Below are 21224 nucleotides of genomic sequence, written 5' to 3' on the forward strand. Positions count from 1 at the left end.
CTTGTGAGCCACGGACGGTATGTGCCCTTACTTGAAGACACTGCTCTGATGGATTCAGCTCTGCACCCAAGTGCTCACAGGTGTGGGTGTCAAGCAAATGAAAGTCCTAGACAAGGTAGGCCAACCCTAGTGCTAAGAGGAAATGGAAAAGCCCTATCATTAAAAGGGCTCTTTAGACTTATTATTTGCTAATGGAGTCCATGTTTGCTGAGTGTCCCGAAGCCCAGAAAAGAGTCTGAGCCCCAGAGAAAAGGGGGCTGTGTCCCCTTGTGAATAATGCATGAATTATGTCTTCTTTGGCAGTTGAGCTGTAAAGATAAGAAAAGGGACTGAAATAAGAACCTTTCAACATCTCATCTCAGCCAAGGGTTCTGGGGAAAGAGTTGTGAACACTAGCCAGATCAGGATGACAGACAATAGAAGATACAAGAGGATGGGTGCAAGTATGTTCTGAGCTAGAAAGTTGGTGGCAATCTCCTGCAATGGTCAACAGAGAGATTACTCAGGTCTTTGTATGAGTCGTTGGGTCAAGAGCCATCTGACACAAGAGTTGGTTGCGCTTCTGTTAATGTAGCCTACGATTGCATTAGCTGTTTTGGCAACCATATGATTCTGTTGACTCATATGAGCTTTAAGTCAACCCAAATGGCTAGGCTTCTTCCAAGACATTGCTCTTAAGCTTTGTCTCTTACCCATCTTTGAACAGTTGAGTTCTTCTTCTTCTTCTTCTTCTTCTTTTAAGATTTTATTTATTTTACTTATTTGAGAGAGAGAGAGAGAGAGAGAGAGAGAGAGAGAGAGAGAGAGCATGCACAGAGGGAAGAGGGTGAGGGAGAGAATCTCAAGCAGATTCTCCACTGAGCACAGAGCCCAACTTGGCTTCATCCCATGACCCTGAGATCATGACCTGAGTTGGAATCAAGAATTAACCAACTTGCTTAACCAACTGAGCCAGCCAGGCGGCCCTGGACCGTTGAATTCTTAAACTCAGGAGTAAATCTTTACATTTATTCCTATCAAATTTCAACTTGGAGCTTTATTGGATCAGTGTAAGTCAGGCAATATTTTAATTCTGATTCTGTCATTTTATATGTTTACTCTCTCTCTCCAAGCTTTGAGTCATTTGCAAATTTGATCCTTTTTGTTAAAAGGTTAAAGAAACAAGTTGACATTGATATTTCAGGAAGGCTCCATGAATATAATATTTAGCTAACTAAATTATGTAAATTGTTTTGTCTTAGAAATACCTTGGCCAAATATGTTTCTGATATTTGTATTTGGCGCTTTTCCACTGATTAGGAAAATCTTCTCAAAAAAGGAAACCTGAAAAGAACACCTGACTTGTTCTTTGTACACTCAAGCTAGTTCCTAAAGGTCCCAGCTCCCTTTTTAAGTGCCTCTGTTTAATAATCTATATTTTTAGAATCCTTTCCAGTGGTCTGCTGGTAAATCTTTGGTGTTGTTTTTAGAATTCATGCCTTTTGGAAATCTAGAACTACACTTACCCATCCATCCTGGCTTTCTAGCATCTATCCCAGTCTTTGCCATGTTTCAGTTAGTGACAAGGTTTTGGGGATCATTACTTGCAAAATCTTTTGGTTCCTGGGATTTGGCGAATCTGGACCTGATAACTAGAATTTCTTTAAAGCAGCTATCAGCTTTCTCACTGCCCTCTGGGTCTTCTGTTTTTACTTTGACATCTGCTAACTTGACGCCATCTGCACCAAGCAGTGACCCTCCCTGCTCTTCCTCAGACACTAAGGAGCTCTTTGTGTTGTCCCTAGTATTTTTTGCAGCCTCAGCTCACTCTGGGTTTCAGCTTCCCCTCTACCCTTCCTTTGATCTCTTTGCACAGCATTTGGATTCGTCCTTGGCCAAGAGCCATGTCCTCCATCACTTCTGCATGCCTGGCCTCCGAGAGAGTTCCCAGTGCCTCTCCATTTCTTTCATCACTGAGATCCCTGATTACTATGTGGTTATGCTTAATATTTCTGAGAATCCCTCACTAACAATTGATTGTTTTAGAGCCTTGGGCCATGGGTGCACATCTATTTTTCATTTTTTATTTGCCAAGTCTCTCTTTTTTTGACATACAACAAATCTAACTAGAGTAAACCTAGGAAAACACTGAAATTTATTTTATGGGCCTATCAGTATCACTTAGAGGCTAAAGGCAGGAATTTGAGTGGGCCTCAGGAAATCCTGGAATCAGTGGCTGGAAAGTCAATGGGTTTCACTGTCTCTGTCTCTGGTCTCCAATTCTCAGTGGGCATCTGCTTCATTCTCTCTCTGTGCAGACTGGTTTTCTCTGCTTTCCTGGACCTCATGGCAGAAAATCATAGACCCACAGCTCCTAAGTTTACATGTCATGTGTCCAGCTCCCCAAAGAGATGAGCCTACCGTCTCCCAGCTCTAAACTCCAGTTCGCAGGAGTCAGAACCTAACTGGTCCAGCCTGTCAAACACCCACTATAATCCAACCAGCCAGAAACATGTTGTTCAAATGTGGCCATAGGCCCTATTCTCCTGCTATGGATTAGATGGGCAATTCCTAGAAAAGCAGGGGAAGGAACACAACCTAATATCTACTCTTTACTCATTCATTCAGCAAATATTTATCATGTGTTCAAACATTGTTTTAGTTGTTAGGGACACTACAGGGAAAGCAAAAGAGAATCTTTAAAAATTCTATTCCACTAAATGCAAGGTACATTTCTAACTCTTCTGCACATCACCCTTTTTTGTATTGTGACATGGTCCATTTCTACTTTCTATATTAGTAACTGTCTTGTTTATTAAAAAAATTTTTTTAAAGATTTTATTTATTCATAAGAGACACAGAGAGAGACAGAGGCACAGGCAGAGAGAGAAGCAGGCTCCCTGCAGGGAGCCCGATGCAGGACTTGATCCTGGGACTTCAGGATCATGCCCTGAGCCGAAGGCAGATGCCCAACCACTGAGCCACCCAGGTGCCCCAGTAACTGTCTTGTTTAGAGCAGCATTTTTCCTTGGATACCCACTGATTTGGAATCCACTTACTTGAGGGAGATATGCTAAAGAAAGACATAAATGAATTATCCAGATACCTGGCTTTCCTAGACAGAAAGCCCCATGAATATTCCCCATGGAATATTCCCCATGGAATATTAAGCCTGTCCAAGGAAGATGAAAATTGCATCTCTGGTTTTTGTTTTTTTAAAGATTTTATTTATTTATTCATGAGAGACACAGAGAGAAGCAGAGACATAGGCAGAGGGAGAAGTAGGTTCCTTGCAGGGAGTCTGATGTGGGACTTGATCCCAGGACCCCAGAATCATGACCTGAGCCAAAGGCAGATGCTCAAGCACAGAGCCACTGAGGCATCCCTGCATCCCTGGTGTTGTGGCTTGATTGCATTTAGTGGGTGGGTACTACGGAAAGAAGACACAGGATTGAAAAGGCCAATTGCATTCTGTTGGGCCTGACCCAGTCATACAGGTCCTTTAAAAGGGAGTCTAGTGGTCAGAGACTCAATGAAGTAGAGACCCTCTCTCCATGTCTGCCTTGAGGAAGCAAGAAGCATGTGCTCTACAGCTACAATCCTGACAATAACTTGCAGGAGTTTAGAAGAAGATCCTTCCCCCATCAAGCCTTCAGATGAAGATGCAGCCCACACCCTGATCTCAGCTTCATGGGACTGAGCAGAAGACCAGCTAAGTGATGCCCATATTCCACACCCATGAAAACTGTGAAAGAGTAAACATGTGTTATTTCAAGCCACTAAATTGGTGGTAATTTGTTATGCAGCCCTAGAAAACTAATACAATGATAGATTAGACAAAACAATCTTATAATGTATTCCTGGAAAAGGAAGACTTTTCATACTGAGGCTTTCAGCTAACATTTCTGAACAATAGGATCCATGCTGGGTGTTCCATATGCTCTTTGTGAAATCCAGACCAAGTTTATATATAGTACCTGAGATCCTGAGGGGTTCCTATCTGGTACTTGATGTAAACATCCACTTGATGTTAGAGTTGAGGCCATAGAAAGAATATACTTTTCCCTTTCATTACAAATGTACCTTACTTTATATAAATAAGTGACAGATTATATAAAATTATATTTTTCAAATAGGATGCAATTTTCTTAGTTTTTGATTCATTTGCCCAATTAGCAAAAGTCTATATAGAACCTGCCACGTGCCTAGACTAAATCAAGTGTGAAGAGAGATAAAGGAAAATAGAGACATGGTTTGACCATTTGAGGTGCCTGTGATAGAAGCCTCATCTAGTTAAAAACCTTAAAGAACCATCAAACGTAGGGCAGCCCAGGTGGCTCAGCAGTTTAGTGCCACCTTCAGCCCAGGGCGTGACCCTGGAGACCTGGGATCCAGTCCCACATCTGGCTCCCTTTGAGGAGTCTGCTTCTCCCTCTGCCTGTGTCTCTGCCTCTCTTTCTCTCTGTGTACACACTCTCATGAATAAATAAATAAAATATTAAAAAAAAGAACCATCAAAGACCAAATGCTAAAAGTGGGGATGAGGAGGTAGCTGCTGAATGCTAAGGAATAATGGAAATTACAAGTTAGATTTCACAGACTCCTCCCTGAGAGAAAAGGGAAAGCAGTGGAATGTTCTTAGCTTCCAGCTGATTGAATAAATGCAATAGGAGTTCTGTGACCTTTTAGCTACTCATGCCTAAATCCTGCTTATTCCGAATTTTAGAGTAATTTCAAAGGTAGTGAGCTGAAACTTTGTTATCCAAACATCTGCAAAATTTATTCAAGAAATAATGTTTACAGAATACTTCCTATATCAAGTGCTGTCCTAGGAATGAGAACACAGTGGTTTATCTATCAGAATGTTGTGTTTTTTCACGTTTTTATTTATTTATTTAAATAATTTCTAGGGCACTCCCAGTGGCACAGCAGTTTACTGCTGCCTGCAGCCCGGGGTGTGATCCTGGAGACCCGGGATCGAGTCCCACTTCAGGCTACTTGCATGGAGCCTGCTTCTCCCTCTGCCTCTCTCTCTCTCTCTCTCTTTCTCTCTCTCTGTGTGTGTGTGTGTGTGTGAGTCCCTCATGAATAAATTATAATTTCTAAACCCAATGTGGGGCTGAAACTCACAACCCCAAGATCAAGAGCTGCACATTCCTCCAACTGAGCCAGCCAGGCGCTCCTCTCTCAGGTTTAAAACTATAACAAAAAACCCTCTTCAAGTGATTTAAGCAATAAATACATTAATTACCTCACCAAATAAAAAGTTCTGAGGTAGGTCCAAGATGGGTTCATTTAGGAGCTCACCAACATCATTAAAGATCCAGGTTTTGTTTTGTTTTGTTTTCCATATCCTTTTCCTCAAGACTCCGACTAGTACAATCTTTGCTGAATCTCCTCATGGTGACAAGAAAGCTGCCACTGTTCTAGGCACATCTTCACAGTACTGCCTGGGGGAGAAACAACTACTGTTTTTTCCCGTGTGTCTTTTCTTTTTTTTTTTTTTTAATGAGGGGGAAAAATCTTTCCCAGAATTCCTTAGCAGACTTCCCCTAATGTCTTATTAACCAGAATTGTATCTCAGGCTTGTGTCTAAACCACTGCCTGGGGCAGTGTTGGGGGCTTATCTTCCCCGAAGCACAGGGAAAGGAAGCACAGGGCCTCAGGAAAGCAGAGACTTGAACAAAAGTGGGCTTTTATGAAAAGGAGGAAGGGGAATGAAGGATGGCTGTACTGACAGGCCATCTACCAACAGTATCAATAACTGCTGTAATTACAGATGGTGGTAAAGATTGTCTCTGGATTGGGCCACAGAAACAACTTCACAGATGATATGCAGTTACAAATTGGGACAAACACCATGACCCGGGGCACCTGCCTGGCTCAGTCCGTAGATGTAATTCTTGATCTGAGGGTTCTGAGTACAGACCCCACATTGGGTGTAGAACTTACTTAAAAAACAAAAAACCCACTGTAACAGAGAGAACTGATGGCTGTGAGACCTCATCAGAGTGAGGTCATAGTCAAGAAAGGCCATTCAGAGGAAGTGAAAGATGAATAGGAATCAGAAGGCAGAGGTTTGAGGGAAGAGCATTCCAGGCAGAGGGAACAGGCCTGGCTGATTTGAGGATGCGGGAAGGAAATGGGACTGGGCAGGAGGAGGAGAGGAGGGGACATGGCACAGAAAGAGCATGGGGCAGCAGGCAGGGTCTTCTCTGCAGCATGAGATGGAGTTTGGTTTGTATTCTAAGAGGACCGTGAAGGCACTTGAAGGTTTCAAGACAGGGGCAGGAGGTGATCTGACTTGTTGTTTAAAACCCCAGTCTGGCTGCAATGTGGAGAATGGATGACTGGACGAGGAGAGGTGAGGAGTGCCCGTGGCTTGGCAACAGGAACGTGTTGGGAAAGGGGACAGAGCTGAGCAAGGACGGCATTGCTGGTGCTCTGAGCTGATAAGGATGCGCCAGTCCCAGGACTTCCCCCCAGAAGTGTGCGGTCTGTTCCAGGGGCTGAGATGCACACACGCACACAGAACTCCACTCTGACGGAGAAGGATAAGGGCCACATGGGAGACGAAGGTGAGCTCACAGTCTGGGGGCCCTAGGGTGAGCCTGATTTCCAGGCGGCTTCGGAAGGCAGGTGATCTCTGAGCAGGTGCTGTGCAAGGTGAGATTGGAGGTGCAGATGTGGAAAGGGCAGCCCAGGGAGAGGAAGCAGCTTGAACCAAAGCAAAGAGGCAGGAAATGCAGACCTAGAGGGCGGGGAACAAGTAGTGGTAGAGTTTGCTGGGCTTTGTGAAAGGACAATCCAGAGAATGAAGCTAGAAAAACCATGGGAGCCAGCTGGAGGGCAACTGTGAGTGGCAGGCTAGGAACAATAAGGTCAAAAAATATAAGGAATAACCACCACAAAAGTTTAAATAAAATCTAGGTTAGCTGCAAAACCACTTGATTTTCCTGGGAATAGTCAACATGCTAATCAAGTTCTGATGATTTATTCACGGAGTGGAGTCAACAGTATGGCCCTCTGGCATCACTGCCCCCTGTAGGTCATTTGCCAATGGTTTCTAACTTCTTCTGGGGATATCCCATCACCATTTCTTGAGTGTTGGTTCTGGGGATCCTAGCATAAGAAGACACAGGCCCAGCTCGCAGAGGCTCTCAGAGTTGAGCAGATGAAGAAATAAATTGCAACAACTACAATGTAAATGTTAGGGAAGAGGGGGTACAAAGGAGAGGGAAGCCTACTAGCTGGAATGTGGTGCTGGATTTCATTGGGCCTGAAGCATGAGGAGGGGGTTCCCAGGCAAAGAAGTGAGTTGGGCAGGGCTGCCAAACACAGTGGATGTCCTGCGTAGACACGTGCGCATACGCACGCGCACGCGCGCACACACACACACATGCACGCGGCTTCTCTATCTTCACACCTTCGGGTATGCAAGCCCTACAGAATGTATGGTCTTAAAATTTATTTTCAGGCTGTTTGGGGGAAGTTTGGTGATAGCCGGTGAGCTCTTTCAGTTGCTGCAGAACAAAGGGTGATCCCCATAAACGTGAGTTTTAATTAAGAGGTCACCATTTGAGTAAGTCATGTTGGTGACACCCTCTGCTCCCAGTCACTCTGTGGGGAGGTTACACGGACTCTTCCTTTTCCAGCAAGGAAGGGAGCCTTCAACCTTAAATCGGGGAGACGGGGACACGCATAAGCTATCAGGGGCTCTTCCTAGCTTCAGTTGCTCACAGAAGGGCAGGAGAAGTCCCAGGCCTATCCGGCTCCTAATTTTGACATTTGCAGGAAACTGGTCGCCTCTGAGCTTCCGAAGTGTTTTACATAAACGTTATCTCAGATCCAGGTGGACACCCAAGAGCATCCCGTCGCAGCAATTTGTTAATTGCTCATTTTAGCTCAAGATGAACAAACGACTATATCCAGAGAGTCCGTGAGGTTATGAGGACGGGAGCAAGGAATTCATTGAAGACCAGGAGGAAGCAGCCTCTCCTCCAGCATCCTCATTTAATAGGGGGTGGAGTGCATCACCTGCCACCGCTGTCCCCAGCCCGGGGGCCTGGGGCAGAGGCCGGAGCAGAAGCTGCCCCGAAGTGGGGGTGGCAGACAGGACGGCTGGGTGACAGAGCAGAAGCATTTTGGGGAAGTGACCCACGGCAGGACTTCCTCTCCCCCACACTCCGCCCCCGCCCGCCCTCTCACTCTCTGGGTCCCTTGTCTCTCTCACGGGAGGCTCGGGAGTCAGTTGCCCGAAAGGTGGGGACATTTCCTGAGCCTCTGCAACACCGAGAAGTCGTGTTAGGGGAGGTGGGCCGCGTCCTGAGCACCACGCCGGGGACCGGCCGGCCTGGGGGCAGCGCTGCGCACCGAGACACCCGCTTGGCCTCTCCCGGGGTCCCCGCGGCCTCCCGGGCCCCTGGCAGGCGCCTGACCATGTCCCTGGCGGAGGCCATCAGCCTCTGGAATGAAGGGGTGCTGGCAGCCGACAAGAAGGACTGGAAGGGAGCCCTGGAGGCCTTCGCCGCCGTCCAGGACCCCCACTCCAGGATTTGCTTCAACGTGGGCTGCATGCACACCATCCTGGGAAACATGCCCGAGGCGGAGAAGGTGAGTGGAGGAGCCTCTCCCTGGGGCCTCCCCTCCCCTGCCCCCGGGAATTAGCGGTTCTTCCCCCAGGCTGTGCTTTAGAAACCTCCGGGGAGCTCTCAAGCAACAAAAGCTGCCCAGGCCCCACCCCCCGGGATCCTGATTGAATCGGCCTGGGGAGGGGCCTGAGCCACCATCCTTTTGTTTTTTTTTGTTTTTTTTTTTACAAGCTCCCCAGGTGGTTCCGCTGGGCACTGGCTGGGAACCATCAGCTGTGGGCTATGCTCTCCTTTCCTCTCCATCTATTACATTCAAATCATTCTGGAGTGGTTCTTTAACACCTCTGTGAAGACTCCCCTAGTGATGTTTTCTTCTATCAGCTCCTGCTGGCTACAGGATGTCCATCTCAAGGCTGCACACCTGGTTAGGAAGGCCGTCTTTTGGCTTTCCCGGCATCTCACCTCGGTGAGCTTTGCCTGCCCTAGTGATCAAGAGGAGGCACTTGAGGAAAACGGGTTTCCTCTCAAGTGACAACCCTGATCAGTTATGCAGGGCCCTTTTTTTTTTTAGGATTCTGAGGCTGGCACAGGGGAACCTTACCATGATTGATTAATGATGTCTGCCTAGGGCATGCTATGGGGGTGTCCCAGCATTTCTTTCAAATATTTTTTTTTTCTCTCTCATGTTCTCTTGTATGGGGTTGAGCATTCTCAGGGATCACTTTTTGGATTGGCCAGCCTAAGCCAGGGACGGTTTGGAGTTTGGAAGCAGAAGATCTAGGATCAGAGTCCCAGCTCTGTCTCTGGACCTTGGTCTCTGGCAGGTCATGTAGACTTCTGGCTCTCAGCTCCTGAGGGGCAAAGAGCAAGACAATGAAACGAGGCACCAACTATTAAATGCTGGGTAACATCCACTGTTAAATGTAAATGTAAATAGTGGTTCTTATTTTCCCCTTTTACTGCCAGTCTTTGCAAGGGCGTGCGGACAGCTGACTGACTCCCCAGAATCCTTAGACAGCCAGTTCCTCCCACGGCCATCCTGACCGTGACCATGACCAGCCAGTGAGCAAAGACAGAAGAGAGAAGCTACTGGAATACTCAGGAGGCCTGCTGAGTCCACATGGGCCCTGGGGTGGGCAGATGGGAGCAGGAGAGGGCCTCACGGCTGGGCTGGTGGGAGGAGGACCACAGGCCCCACCTCCTCTCAGAGCTGGGCCAATAGCACCCCAGATTCCGGGGGCTGCTGGAGACAAAGTGCACATTGTTGGGGAGAGAGATGGGCTAGTGCGGCAGCCAGTCCAGGCACAGCTATGCCAGCAGGGGCTGCTGGACGAAGCTGGAACGGCCCTGGGTGGCCATCACCTCCCCTTGCTCACTGCCAGGCCTCCCTCGCACTGTGCTAGAGTAGTCCTCACGTTCTGCTTCTGGCCCTCATTCACTGTGCCTTTCTTTGGTTTCCTGCGTCATCCCTACTCTTGGCATTTTATATGCATTCTTATTATTTTAATTGCATAATATTTATTTACTCAATACTCACGTTTTGTTACTTTTATGATTTTACTCCAGTCACCTATCTTGAGAGGTAGATATTAACATTTCCATTTTACAGAGGTGTCTGACCTCTAAGTCTCTTTCACCATCAAGATAGCGACTGTGCTCCTAAACCTTCTTGCCTCTCCCTCTGGGCTCATCTCACCTTCCCCACTGCCTGGCCCCTTGACCACAGCTAGGCCCTTCTTCTCTCCACAGGCTTTCACCCGAAGCATTAACAAAGACAAGCACTTGGCAGTGGCCTACTTCCAAAGAGGGATGCTCTATTACCACATGGAGAAGTAAGTGCTCCAGTGTTGCTCAAGCTGGGGAAGTTTGCGGAGAAGCCCCGACATGGTCTTGGTGCTGCTAGGCTTGGTGTTTGGGAAGTATCTTTCCAGCTTCTCTTGGGAAGTGTGACTGGCCTTCTCTGGGCAGTTATGAAATACATCAGCAGGACGCAGAGGCCCTCCCCAGGGAAGGAGGGAGGGAAGGCAGGCCTGTCACCCAGTTATAAATCAACTGTGTCACAGCGCACTACGTAGCCACCATACAGCTGCTGTGGCACCTCACCAGCATTCCTGATGGGTCATAGCTTGGGGCAATGCTGCTTGGAAATATTTTAGCCATTAAGGGAACACCCATGATGGTCTTCTACTAGGAGGTAGTGAGCTATTTCACAATGAGGATTATCATGAAACCACATCAAGACCTTCCTTCATTCCTTTTTTTTTTTTTTTAATTTTTATTTATTTATGATAGTCACAGAGAGAGAGAGAGAGAGAGAGAGAGAGAGAGGCAGAGGGAGAAGCAGGCTCCATGCACGGGGAGCCCGACATGGGATTCGATCCTGGGTCTCCGGGATCGCGCCCTGGTCCAAAGGCAGGTGCCAAACCGCTGAGGCACCCAGGGATCCCCCTTCCTTCATTCCTAAAGGATGTTGTTTTCAAAAGCCTGGTTTAATCCATTCAATGACATATAATTTAGCCACCAAGATAAGAATATAAACTATCATACGTATAAGGATATAGTAATACAGATAAATAAGTGGCATATATATCAATATGGAAAAAAATCATAGTAGGTGTTAAATTTAAAACAGATTTCAAAACAGTGTGTATAATACAATCCCATTCCTGTTTCGCAGAATGGTCTGGAAGGCCTTAGGCCAAAACGTTGCCAGCAGTTCTTTCCAGGTGGTAATATTGTAGGGATTTCCATTGTCCTCCGTCAGCCTATCTGTATTTTCTGGTGTCTTTACAGTCACCATGAAACCATTAGTATAAAACCAAAGAAATAGAAAATGAAAGTTAATTCTCACTCCTTGCTCCCAATTACCCCCCAAAGAGACCTACAAATAACAAAGGAAAACTCTTCTAAGCACCAATTTAAAATCTTTTAGAGGATGGCAAACTTCCCGTTGTAGAAATTGCTCCATTAGTGGGCACAAGTTCTAGGGAAGGAGAATTTGGCTCAACCTAAGGAAGAACTTTCAAACAGTGAAAATGAGGGTGGGGGCACCGTGTGGGTGGTGCAGTGCGTGTATGTGTGTGAACACACATGTGTACACACTTGTGTGTGAGCATGGGCAGCAGGTGACGCAGGGCGTTGATGGATGGCAGAGAACATCCGGGCACTAGGGCTCTCATCCAGTGCAGTCTTGAAATGCCTGGATTCCAGGGTCGGGTCAGAAGCAGCTCGGAGAGCTGCAGTGCTCCACTGTTGCTAGGGGCAACCACAGGAAGCTCAGAGGACTTGCAAGATGTAGATGCAATCACCTGAATGAGGAAAAGCAGGAGAGAAGTCTTCCCAAAGAAGCACCCCCCCCACACACACACGCACCCCCCCCCCCAGACACAGAGGCTATCTAGGGAGAGAAAGCCTGGGGCAGAGGGAAGAGACCCACAAGCATTTACCTTCTGGCGGTGTCCTGCCTCTGTCTCCCTTCTTAAAGTTCTTCTTCCCCCTTACCTCATCCCTGAATTCTCCACATGGATGAAATAAGAGCACAAATCCTCCAGCTGATCCTAAATCTCAAATGGCAAACTCTAAGGCCATCCTTTAACCAGCTCTCACAGCCTATAATGAGGGGAGACAACTAAGAAGGAATGCTCCCAGAAGAAATGTCTACACAAAAATACCCAGAAGTCCCAGAACCCGAAAGGCTCAGATTCTGAGCAAAGCAGACAGATCTTAGAAAGAGCTAGAAAGGAGGCTTAATTAGTCTGTGGTTGATAATAGTTAAATTCGAGAGAAAAATTTCCCACGGTTCATCTTCGAGTCTGCAACTATCTATTGAGGAAATACTGTAAATGAGGCACTAGTCTGCACTCTGAGCCGCCTCCTTTTTTTTTTTTTTGCTCACCCATATGCGTTGGTGTCCCCACTTCCCAAGGCTCTGCTCTTGACCTTTTCCCCTTTTATCACAACAGCAGTGGTTGAGTATTCTTTTTAGATTTATCTTATTTATTTTAGAGCGAGTTAAAGAGAGTGGGGGGAGGTGGGGTGGAGCGAACCTCAGGCAGACTCCCCACTGAGGGTAGAGCTCAACTCTGGGGTCCATCTCCCAACCCTGAGATCATGACCCGAGCCAAAACCAAGAGTCAGTTGCTTACGGACTGAGACACCCAGGCGCCCCAAGGTGGTGGTTTAATGGCAAAACGTATGGGCTGTCTTTCCAGAAAAGCACACACAAGCACATACTTCTGTGTACAGTTTCAGGGGGTTCATTATCCCCTGAAATTCCATGAGTGAACCCTGAGGGATCTCACCCTTTTCCATAGCATTGACCTCCACCTGTAGCCAGCCAGCTGCTAAATCTCTAACGGGGATTAGCCCAGAGTGTCTCTTTTCCCAAACCTTGTCAAAATCTTAAATCCCAGACCCATTTTTCTCCACCAGCACTATAAGGTTTACACTCTCATTTTCACCAGGACTATTGAAATCACTTCCAAGTTGCTTTCCCAGGCCCTAGTCTTATCTTACTCCAGAGTGATCTTTAAGAAAATAAATGTGATCTGCTTATGAACTTCCAGTGGATCCCAATCCTATAGGATGAAGTTCCCTGGCCTGTTCCTATGTGGTCCAGCGGCTGCCAAACTGCTCACTCATCCTCCATGCATTTGCCCTAAGGCGGTTCTCTGCTGTGCCCTTTTTTGTTTTGTTTTGAGATTTCATTTATTTATTCATGAGAGACACAGAGAGAGAGGCAGAGACACAGGCAGAGGGAGAAGCAGGCTCCATGCAGGGAGCCCGACGTGGGACTCGATCCCGGGCTGCCCTCTTCTGTGCCTTTTAAAATAACATCTGCCTATTCTGTGACAGATGTTGGCTTGCATAATTGTCTCCTCCACTACTTGGTGAGTTTCCTGAGAGAAGAAATTTTTCTTTATTCACTCTTGTATTTCCATGTCTATTCTGGTAGTTAATAAATGCTTATTGAGGGCAGCCCGGGGGCTCGGCGGTCTAGCGCCGCCTTTGGCCCAGGTTGTGATCCTGGAGCCCCGGGATCGAGTCCCACTTCGGGCTCCCTGCATGGAGCCTGCTTCTCCCTCTGCCCGTGTCTCTGCCCCATTCTCTCTCTCTCTCTCTCTGTGTCTCTCATGAATAAATAAATAAATAAAATCTTTAAAAAAATGCTTATAGAATCAATTAAACACAGTAAAAGCAAGCAGATATACCCTCTGCTTTAAGGAACTTACAAGGTAAAAGGGGAAACGGGACATGAACCCTAGTAAGTATAATCAAGGCAGAAAGGGGCAAGTGCTTAGAAAGGGAGTATTTTGAAACAAGTGCCACGGGGATGTAGGAAGAGGACTTCGTGGTGAGCCGGCTGGGAATCCCCCCAGATTACAGTGGGGCTTGTTTTAGGGGTGATAAGAGGATGCACGTTCTTCCTGTTTCCCCCACTTTTGCATGTGGTCCTGCGGCCCTCCGGTCGCTGAGGTTCCACAGGAGGAGGTTCCACAGGAGGAGTCCCACGTGGGACTCGACCCCGGGACTCCAGGATCACGCCCTGGGCCGAGGGCAGGCGCTGAACCGCTGAGCCTCCTGGCTGCCCACTCACCCCGTTTTTTAACACAAAACAAGCACTTTGGATACTCTGTCGGCTTTCTTCTCCCTCCTTCTCTCCCAGGGGCCCAGATCTTTAGAGCCCGCCAGAGGAGAGAATCCTGCGGATTCTGTTGGGCTCGCTCAGAACCAGGTGGACACAGGCAGGGTTACTTCACAGCTAACATTCACCTGCTCGGCGCACCTGGGGGCTCAGCGGTTTGGCGCCTGCCTTCCGCCCAGGGCGTGATCCTGGGGTCCTGGGATCGAGTCCCGAGCCGGGCTCCCTGCATGGAGCCTGCTCTCCCTCTGCCTGTGTCTCTGCCTCTCGCTCTTCTGTGTCTCATGGATAAATAAGTAAAATCTTTAAAAAATAAAATTCACCTGCTCGCCAGGGAGGAGGGCACACGCGAGGGTGGATGCTGACCGCGCCCCACACGTGGCAGCTGAGGACCTACCTCACAGACAGGCGGTGCAACACGGTGGAAACTGCAGCTGCCCGAGGCGGGGTCACCTGCGTCTCCACCTGCTCCTCCTTCCTGGCTCTGTGAATCCCAACCAGCCACCCGGTCTCCCAGCTTGGAGAGAAGAAGCAGGCAGGCCTCCTCTCTCCCCTGCTAGGCAATGTCTGTGAGAACATGTAACCTACTTTTTTTTTTTTTTAAGATTTATTTATTTATTTATGAAAGACTCAGAGAGAGGCAGAGACACAGGCAGAGGGAGAAGCAGGCTCCATGCAGGGAGCCTGACGTGGGACTCGATCCCGGGACTCCAGTTTTGCGCCCTGGGCCAAAGGCAGGCCCTAAACCGCTGAGCCACCCAGGGATCCCTGAACACATAACCTACTTAACATGCTACTTGCTTCTTAAGGAGTGGCCTGTGTGCTTTTAGAGTGTTTTTTATTTTTTATTTTTTTTAAGATTTTATTTAGGTGTTTGACAGAGAGAGGGAACCAGAGAGCACAAGTGATAGGAACAGCAGAGGGAGCAGGAGAAGCAGGCTCCCCAATGAGCAGGGAGCCGGATGTGGGGATGTGGGGCTGGACCTCCAGATCATGACCTGAGCCGAAGGCAGCCACTGAACCCACTGAGCCGCCCAAGCGCCCCCAGCAGGTTTTACAATCCTCTGTATTAACAACTGGGATGTGCTAGGGAGAGCTACTCTCCTGTTTCAGATCCAGCCTCTCCCATTGCTCCTAGAGCCACTGCTGCTGTGGGAGTTACTTCAAAGAAATGGTGACAGAGGGATGCCTGGGTGGCTCAGCGGTTGAGCACCTGCCTTGGGCCCAGGGCCTGATCCTGGAGACTGGGGATCAAGTCCCACGTCGGGCTCCCTGCATGGAGCCTGCTTCTCCCTCTGCCTGTGTCTCTGCCTCTCTCTCTCTCTCTCTCTCTCTCTCTCTCTGTCTCTCATGAATAAATAAATAAAATCTTTAAAAAAATGAAATGGAAACAAAATATCTAGCTTCTGCCCCAGTCACCCTGGACCAGCCCACCCTCCTGGTCAGCCCATTGAGACCACATTTCCAGCTTCCACAACTGGGTTTTATCTACAGATAATACCTAATTCACTGTAGAGTGTTAAACATGTAATAAATGATTGGTGTATGAATTTAATTGCCAGAATTTCAGAGCTATAATAATAATAATAATAATAATAATAATAATAATAATCAGCAACAACAGTAAATTACTGTGTGTGCCAAGCACAGTCCTGAGCACCTGGGTGCTTCACCTCACTTTGCTCTTACAATAGCCCCGGGAGGCACGTGCTACTATTAGTCTCTAATTGTAAAGATGAGGAAACAGACTCAGACAAATTAAATAACTTTCTCTCTGTCACCAGATCGTAAGTGGCAGAGCTAGAACTCAGATCCAAGGGATTTTGAGTCCAGAAATTAGATCTGGGACCACATTCTAGCAACCTCCTCCTCTCATATGCCCCTTGTACTTGATACACTCACGCTATTGATGTGGAACCTGAGGCCAGAAAAGTACTTTGCCAGGGTCTCCTGGTTAAGAGCAGAGCTGATGGATCTGGTCCCATTCTCTCAGCCCCCCATCCATGCACCACCAGTCCGTGTCCAAATTCCAGGCTTGCCTCCAAGAGAAGCTGCGTGTGGCAGCTCTAGGCCTCACCACCTTCGTTTCGGTTGCCCAGATGGAACCACGACCAGACAGCGAAATTTGTCCCTGCCAGGCCAGGGAGCTAAGGAGATGGGAGCAGCTTGTTTTTCATGCCTCCTACCTGCTACAGCCTAGCAGCGGCTCTCACCAGGGCCTCTGTGGAGGTCAAGGGCAGGCCAAGGAGACCTACCTGATCCAGGTCCTGCCCGCGTCCTGGTGGGCACTATTGACGTGGCCGGCCCCATTGTCTTGTCACGAATCCAGTGACAGCAGCCCTGTACACCTTGAGCCAGCCAGCACAGTGCCAATCCAACAAAGCAAAAGGGCAGTGCTGGGAGCAGTGTTAGAAATGCCATCTGGCTTAATTGGTGGTTTCTTTCTTCTGTTTTCCGAAGTGTGTGGAGGGAGAGGGTGGAAGAGGAAGCTAAGAAGGCCATGACACCAAGAGCTAACTTGGATTCAAAAGAAGGCCAAGGAGAAGACTCCGGGGAAGGAGGATGATGTCACTGGCAGTGGAAGGGGTCCCAGGAGCTGTGTCAGGCTGGCCTGATGGATGGTGGGGAGTGGGGAGTGAGCTCCAAATCAGCTGCACAGGGACTTAGGGGCAGCAGGTGCCAGCTCTGCTGGGAGCCCTCAGGAGAGGACTAGGGTTCTACTGGGAAGTGACAAGCTGCCTGTCAGAGAGGTAGGAGTTGGAGGCAACCCAGAAAGAAGAAAATACCCATGATTGCCTGAGTCTGGCAGTCGTCCCCAGGGGTGCTGGGATGCACACCCCACTCTGGGGCACCACTCACATGGAGTACTGGAGCTCAGGCTTGGCAAAGAGCTAGAGCAAGCCAAAAGGCACTGGAGAGGCCTCTTGTCCCAGCGAGATGGGGCAGGGAAGGGAAGCGGACGTACATTCCACCCTGTATTTGCTCTCTGTGCCCTGGCCCGTGTTCTCATATCCCTCTGTCCTGCAGATATGACTCGGCCATTAAAGACCTCAAAGAGGCCTTGACTCAGCTTCGAGGGAACCAGCTGATAGACTACAAGATCCTGGGGCTGCAGTTCAAGCTGTTTGCCTGTGAGGTAAGGGGGATGGGCCCAGTCAGGGCAGGGGTGCCAATGCAGGTGCAGAGCCAGCTGCTGACACCTCTGTGAGCTTGGGAAGGGCCCCTAAGCCTCAGGACTCAGCGTTCCCCTCGAGAAGAGACTCAGATCAAGAACTTCAGGCTCATCCCAGGGCCTCAAGCCACTGAGGACACGCATTTTATTAACATAAGGCTCAAAGCACCATGTGGAAATGAGCCTGCTGGGCTCTCCAAGGGGAGGCTGGACCCGGGGCATGCTGGCCTGTGAAAGTATTCATAATAATTTGCATAATTCCGGTTGACAAGCTCTTTTGCTCAGCATTTACTAACAAATCCAAAATCGTGGGCTCACTATCCGTGCGTGCGGGACCTGCTGTGACCTTGCTCAGTTCCTGAGTTACAGACCACGCTCTTTGCTATTAACGGCTCTGGCTTTGTGTACTTGGTTGATACCCAAAGAAAGAGTGAGGGCAATTTGGCACAAATCTGTCCTCCCCAGCTCAAAGAACAGCTCAAAGCACAAATTTAGGGAAGGTTTCCATAGAAGGATAACTTATTTTCCCTATTACCAAAAGGGAGAAACATGACTGGCTCTGACTCCACAGGCTCCTGTGCTTTTTCCAACCAGCCCTCCCCCTCCCCCTCCTAAACTCCAAATATACACCACTAGCTTTAAAAACTGAAAGCCCTGCAAATATCATAGATCTTTATTTAGAAGAATTGCTGATAAAAAAGTCCCCTTGCTTTAGTTTCTCAGGCAGGAGAAGCCATGCGTTCCCAGGGTGGCTCAGGACTAATAATAGAGCCCCCAGCTGCCCAGGCCCCTGGGGACTTGTGCCCCCATCCAGCCTTGCAGCAGGCGAGCAACTTCCTTCACTTCTCACAGTCTAGGGAGATGAGGCTTTGGGAATTGCAGGGAATTGGTTGGCATTTGGCCAGCCCCTGAGAGGGAGGCTTCTCAACAATGCCACTGCCGATGTGCTGGACCAGATAATTTTTTGTTGTAGGGAACGGTTCTGTGCACCCATCAGATGCTGGTAGCCCCCCTCCCACCACCACCACCACATGACAACCTAAAATATCTCTGGACACTGCCAATCACCTCCCCTGCCCCTCCCCCCCCCACTGCCAGTGAGAACCACTTGCACAGATTAAAGGGTTGGGAGTCCAAGTACCTCATAAAACAGTGGCATCTGGGATGCCTGGGTGGCTCAGTGGTTGAACATCTTTGGCTCAGGTTGTGATCCCGGGGTCCTGGGATCGAGTCCCGCATCAGGCTGCCGGCAGGGAGCCTACTTCTCACTCTGCCTATGTCTCTGCCTCTCTGTGTGTCTCTCAAGAATGAATAAATAAAATCTTAAAAAGCAAAAAACACACTGGCATCCAAACAGAATCCCATGGGAGATATGATCATCCCCTGTAGTTGGACTTGAAATGACCCCAGGGCAGGAAATACTGGCCTAATGGGCCTCTCTGCAGGTGAAGCTGGAGTTTTCATGGTCTGATGTCCTTATGCCATGTGAGACCGTGTCATTTTCCTATATATAATGCCACCCCTCTCTTCTTGCCAGGGTATAACCCTGGCTTCTGAGAAATCACATCATCCTTTTCAAACAGTCTTAGGCTTTTCTAGTCATGGAGTCACTAAAATCTGTTGTGGGAAAAGGTCTTAAGAGAAGGTAGCAGGGAACCAAATAGGAATATTGAAGCAGACCTGAGTTCTCCTCCCTTCCTGCACACGTGGCCAGGGCTGGCCGGGGCCAGTCAAGTAGGTGTGCAGGAGGCAAAGCTCACTGAGGCTCAGAAATAGCCTGGAAGGGAATCTAGACCTCTCTGCTTCTGGGTTTGCTCCCGGTGCCCTCACCCAGCACCAGCCACTAACTCCGTGGAAACACAGTCCTGTACTCGCCTTGATAAACTGTTCTTTTTATCTGGCCAAGGCCCTGAACCAAATTGCAGATGTGGGTGGCAGACTGTTGTAGAGGCAAAGTACATTGGTTATCCATTGTCAAATACCAAATTACTCTAAAATGCAGTGCCTTAAAATAATATCACTTATTATCTCCTGGTTTGGGGGCTCAGGAATCCAAAAGTGGCTTAGCTGGGTGGTTCTGGATGAGAGGCTCTCAAGGGGTTGTGGTCAAGATGTTGGCCAGCACTGCCATCATCTGAAAGCTTGACTGGCACTGGGGGCCTCTACTTCTAAGATGACTTAAGGGTCTGACAAGGTAGCATCACTTGTTGGCAGGAGGCCTCCATTCTTTGCCACATGAAGCTCTCCATAACACTGTCTGAGTCTTGTCAGGACATGGCAGCTGGCTTCCCCAGAGAACATAATGATCCAAGAGAAAGTAATAGGGAGGACCAATGTCTTTTATGACTTAGCCTCAGATGCCACACCCCCTTATATCCATAATATCCTATTGGCGATCCAACTCAGCTCCATTGGATGTTAGAGGGCAAAGGAGGGTGAGGGCCAAGAAGCGAGAATCACTGGGGGCTATCTTGGAAGCTGGCTACAGCAAAGGCTTTGGAGTCAGGTAGATAGGGATCAAATCCCAGCCAAACACTTGGCAGTTGTGTGGTCCTAGGTGAGTTAGACATCATTTCTGAGCCTCAGGCTCCTTATCGTCTGTAAAGAAGTGTTGAGTACTTACCTCGTACACATTCCTTAGTAAATCTATGTATTTTATAATGTCAGGCAACAGAGGTCCAGTGCTCCATAAGACAAGGTGCCAGCCCCCAGAAGCTCAGGGTCACGTGTAATGTGAGGTGGTGAGGTCAGGACAAGAGAATCGCAATGGAAAACCTATGGCAGCGCAGAAGTGAGGCCCCAGCTCACATGGTGCTTGCGGGGGTGAGAGGTAATGCAGGTAAAGTGGCCTATAACAGGTAGTCAGTGGGCAGCAGCAGTGAGGATGAGGATGGCAATGAGCATGACAGTGACTCTGCCACCAACAGGCAACACCAATTTCCAGGAGCACAAAGTCCTCCATGGTTTTAGCCTTTCGATTATAAACACAGAGCATCCCCGGGTGGCGTCAGTCTGCAGAACCAGCCCTGCCGTCTTCCCGGAAAGCATGTGGGCATGGTTCTCTGAGGAGACAGGCAGCACGTGGGGGATGAAAGCCCTTCTCTGCTCAGCCGCCAGCCAGCCCCAACAGTAGTACAGCAAATAACAGTCATAGTAGTGCTAAATATTGGTGCCAAGCAACCGAACTCCGAGCTTTATGTGAATTATTCCATTTATTCCTTACAACAGTCTGGAAGCAGGCAACGTTCTTGCCACCATTATACACTGAAGCTGGGGAGGCCACGTATTAGAACCAGCCCTGGGGTACCTGTGCCCTTCACCCCTGCACCGCACGGCCTCCACGATGTAGAGAAGGCCAACAACCTCTTTCCCTCCTAGGCCTCCGCTGACCAATTTTATCTCTTTTCTGGGGCTCTGGAGAGCCACCCCCACCCCGTGGGCCGGGGGGACATCAGGCTGTGATTCCTCTAACTTACACCTGAGAAAAGCTTGCAGCAGCTCCTGGCTGCTCAGCCCGTCCTCCACACAGGCAGGTGTCGTAGGGGCTATAGGACTCCACTGCATTGTCCTGAAAAAGAAAAAAAGTAAAGTAAACCCTCTTTGTTAGCTGTCACCTTGATCTTCACTCTCTGTCGCCTTCCCATCTTTGCTTGGGAATCTGTTTATTACACTTAGCCGAGTATTTTTTTTTCTTGCCAATGCATCCAAAAGATGATTTGGTTCTATGAGTAAGATGTAAGGCATAATAATAAAGCAAACACGTATGAACCACCCAACTCAAGACCTGGGAAATCATGATTATTGGTGAATGTGCTGTTCCCTCTTGTCCTGGGGGGAGCGC

General features: G+C 48.5%; 1 protein-coding gene across 1 annotated transcript in view; it reads left to right on the top strand.

Annotated features, from left to right (window-relative positions):
* The first annotated feature begins 8188 nt into the window (after window positions 1-8188).
* Window positions 8189-21224, top strand: part of NCF2 (neutrophil cytosolic factor 2) — a 29984-nt gene continuing 16948 nt past the window's right edge. The window contains exons 1-3 of the mRNA XM_041767554.1: window positions 8189-8592; window positions 10320-10402; window positions 17239-17347. Of these exons, the coding sequence (XP_041623488.1) occupies window positions 8419-8592; window positions 10320-10402; window positions 17239-17347 (366 nt within the window). The 5' untranslated portion in view covers window positions 8189-8418. The remainder of the gene's footprint in view (window positions 8593-10319; window positions 10403-17238; window positions 17348-21224) is intronic.

Source organism: Vulpes lagopus, chromosome 1, assembly GCF_018345385.1.
Source record: "Vulpes lagopus strain Blue_001 chromosome 1, ASM1834538v1, whole genome shotgun sequence".
Lineage (NCBI taxonomy): Eukaryota > Metazoa > Chordata > Mammalia > Carnivora > Canidae > Vulpes > Vulpes lagopus.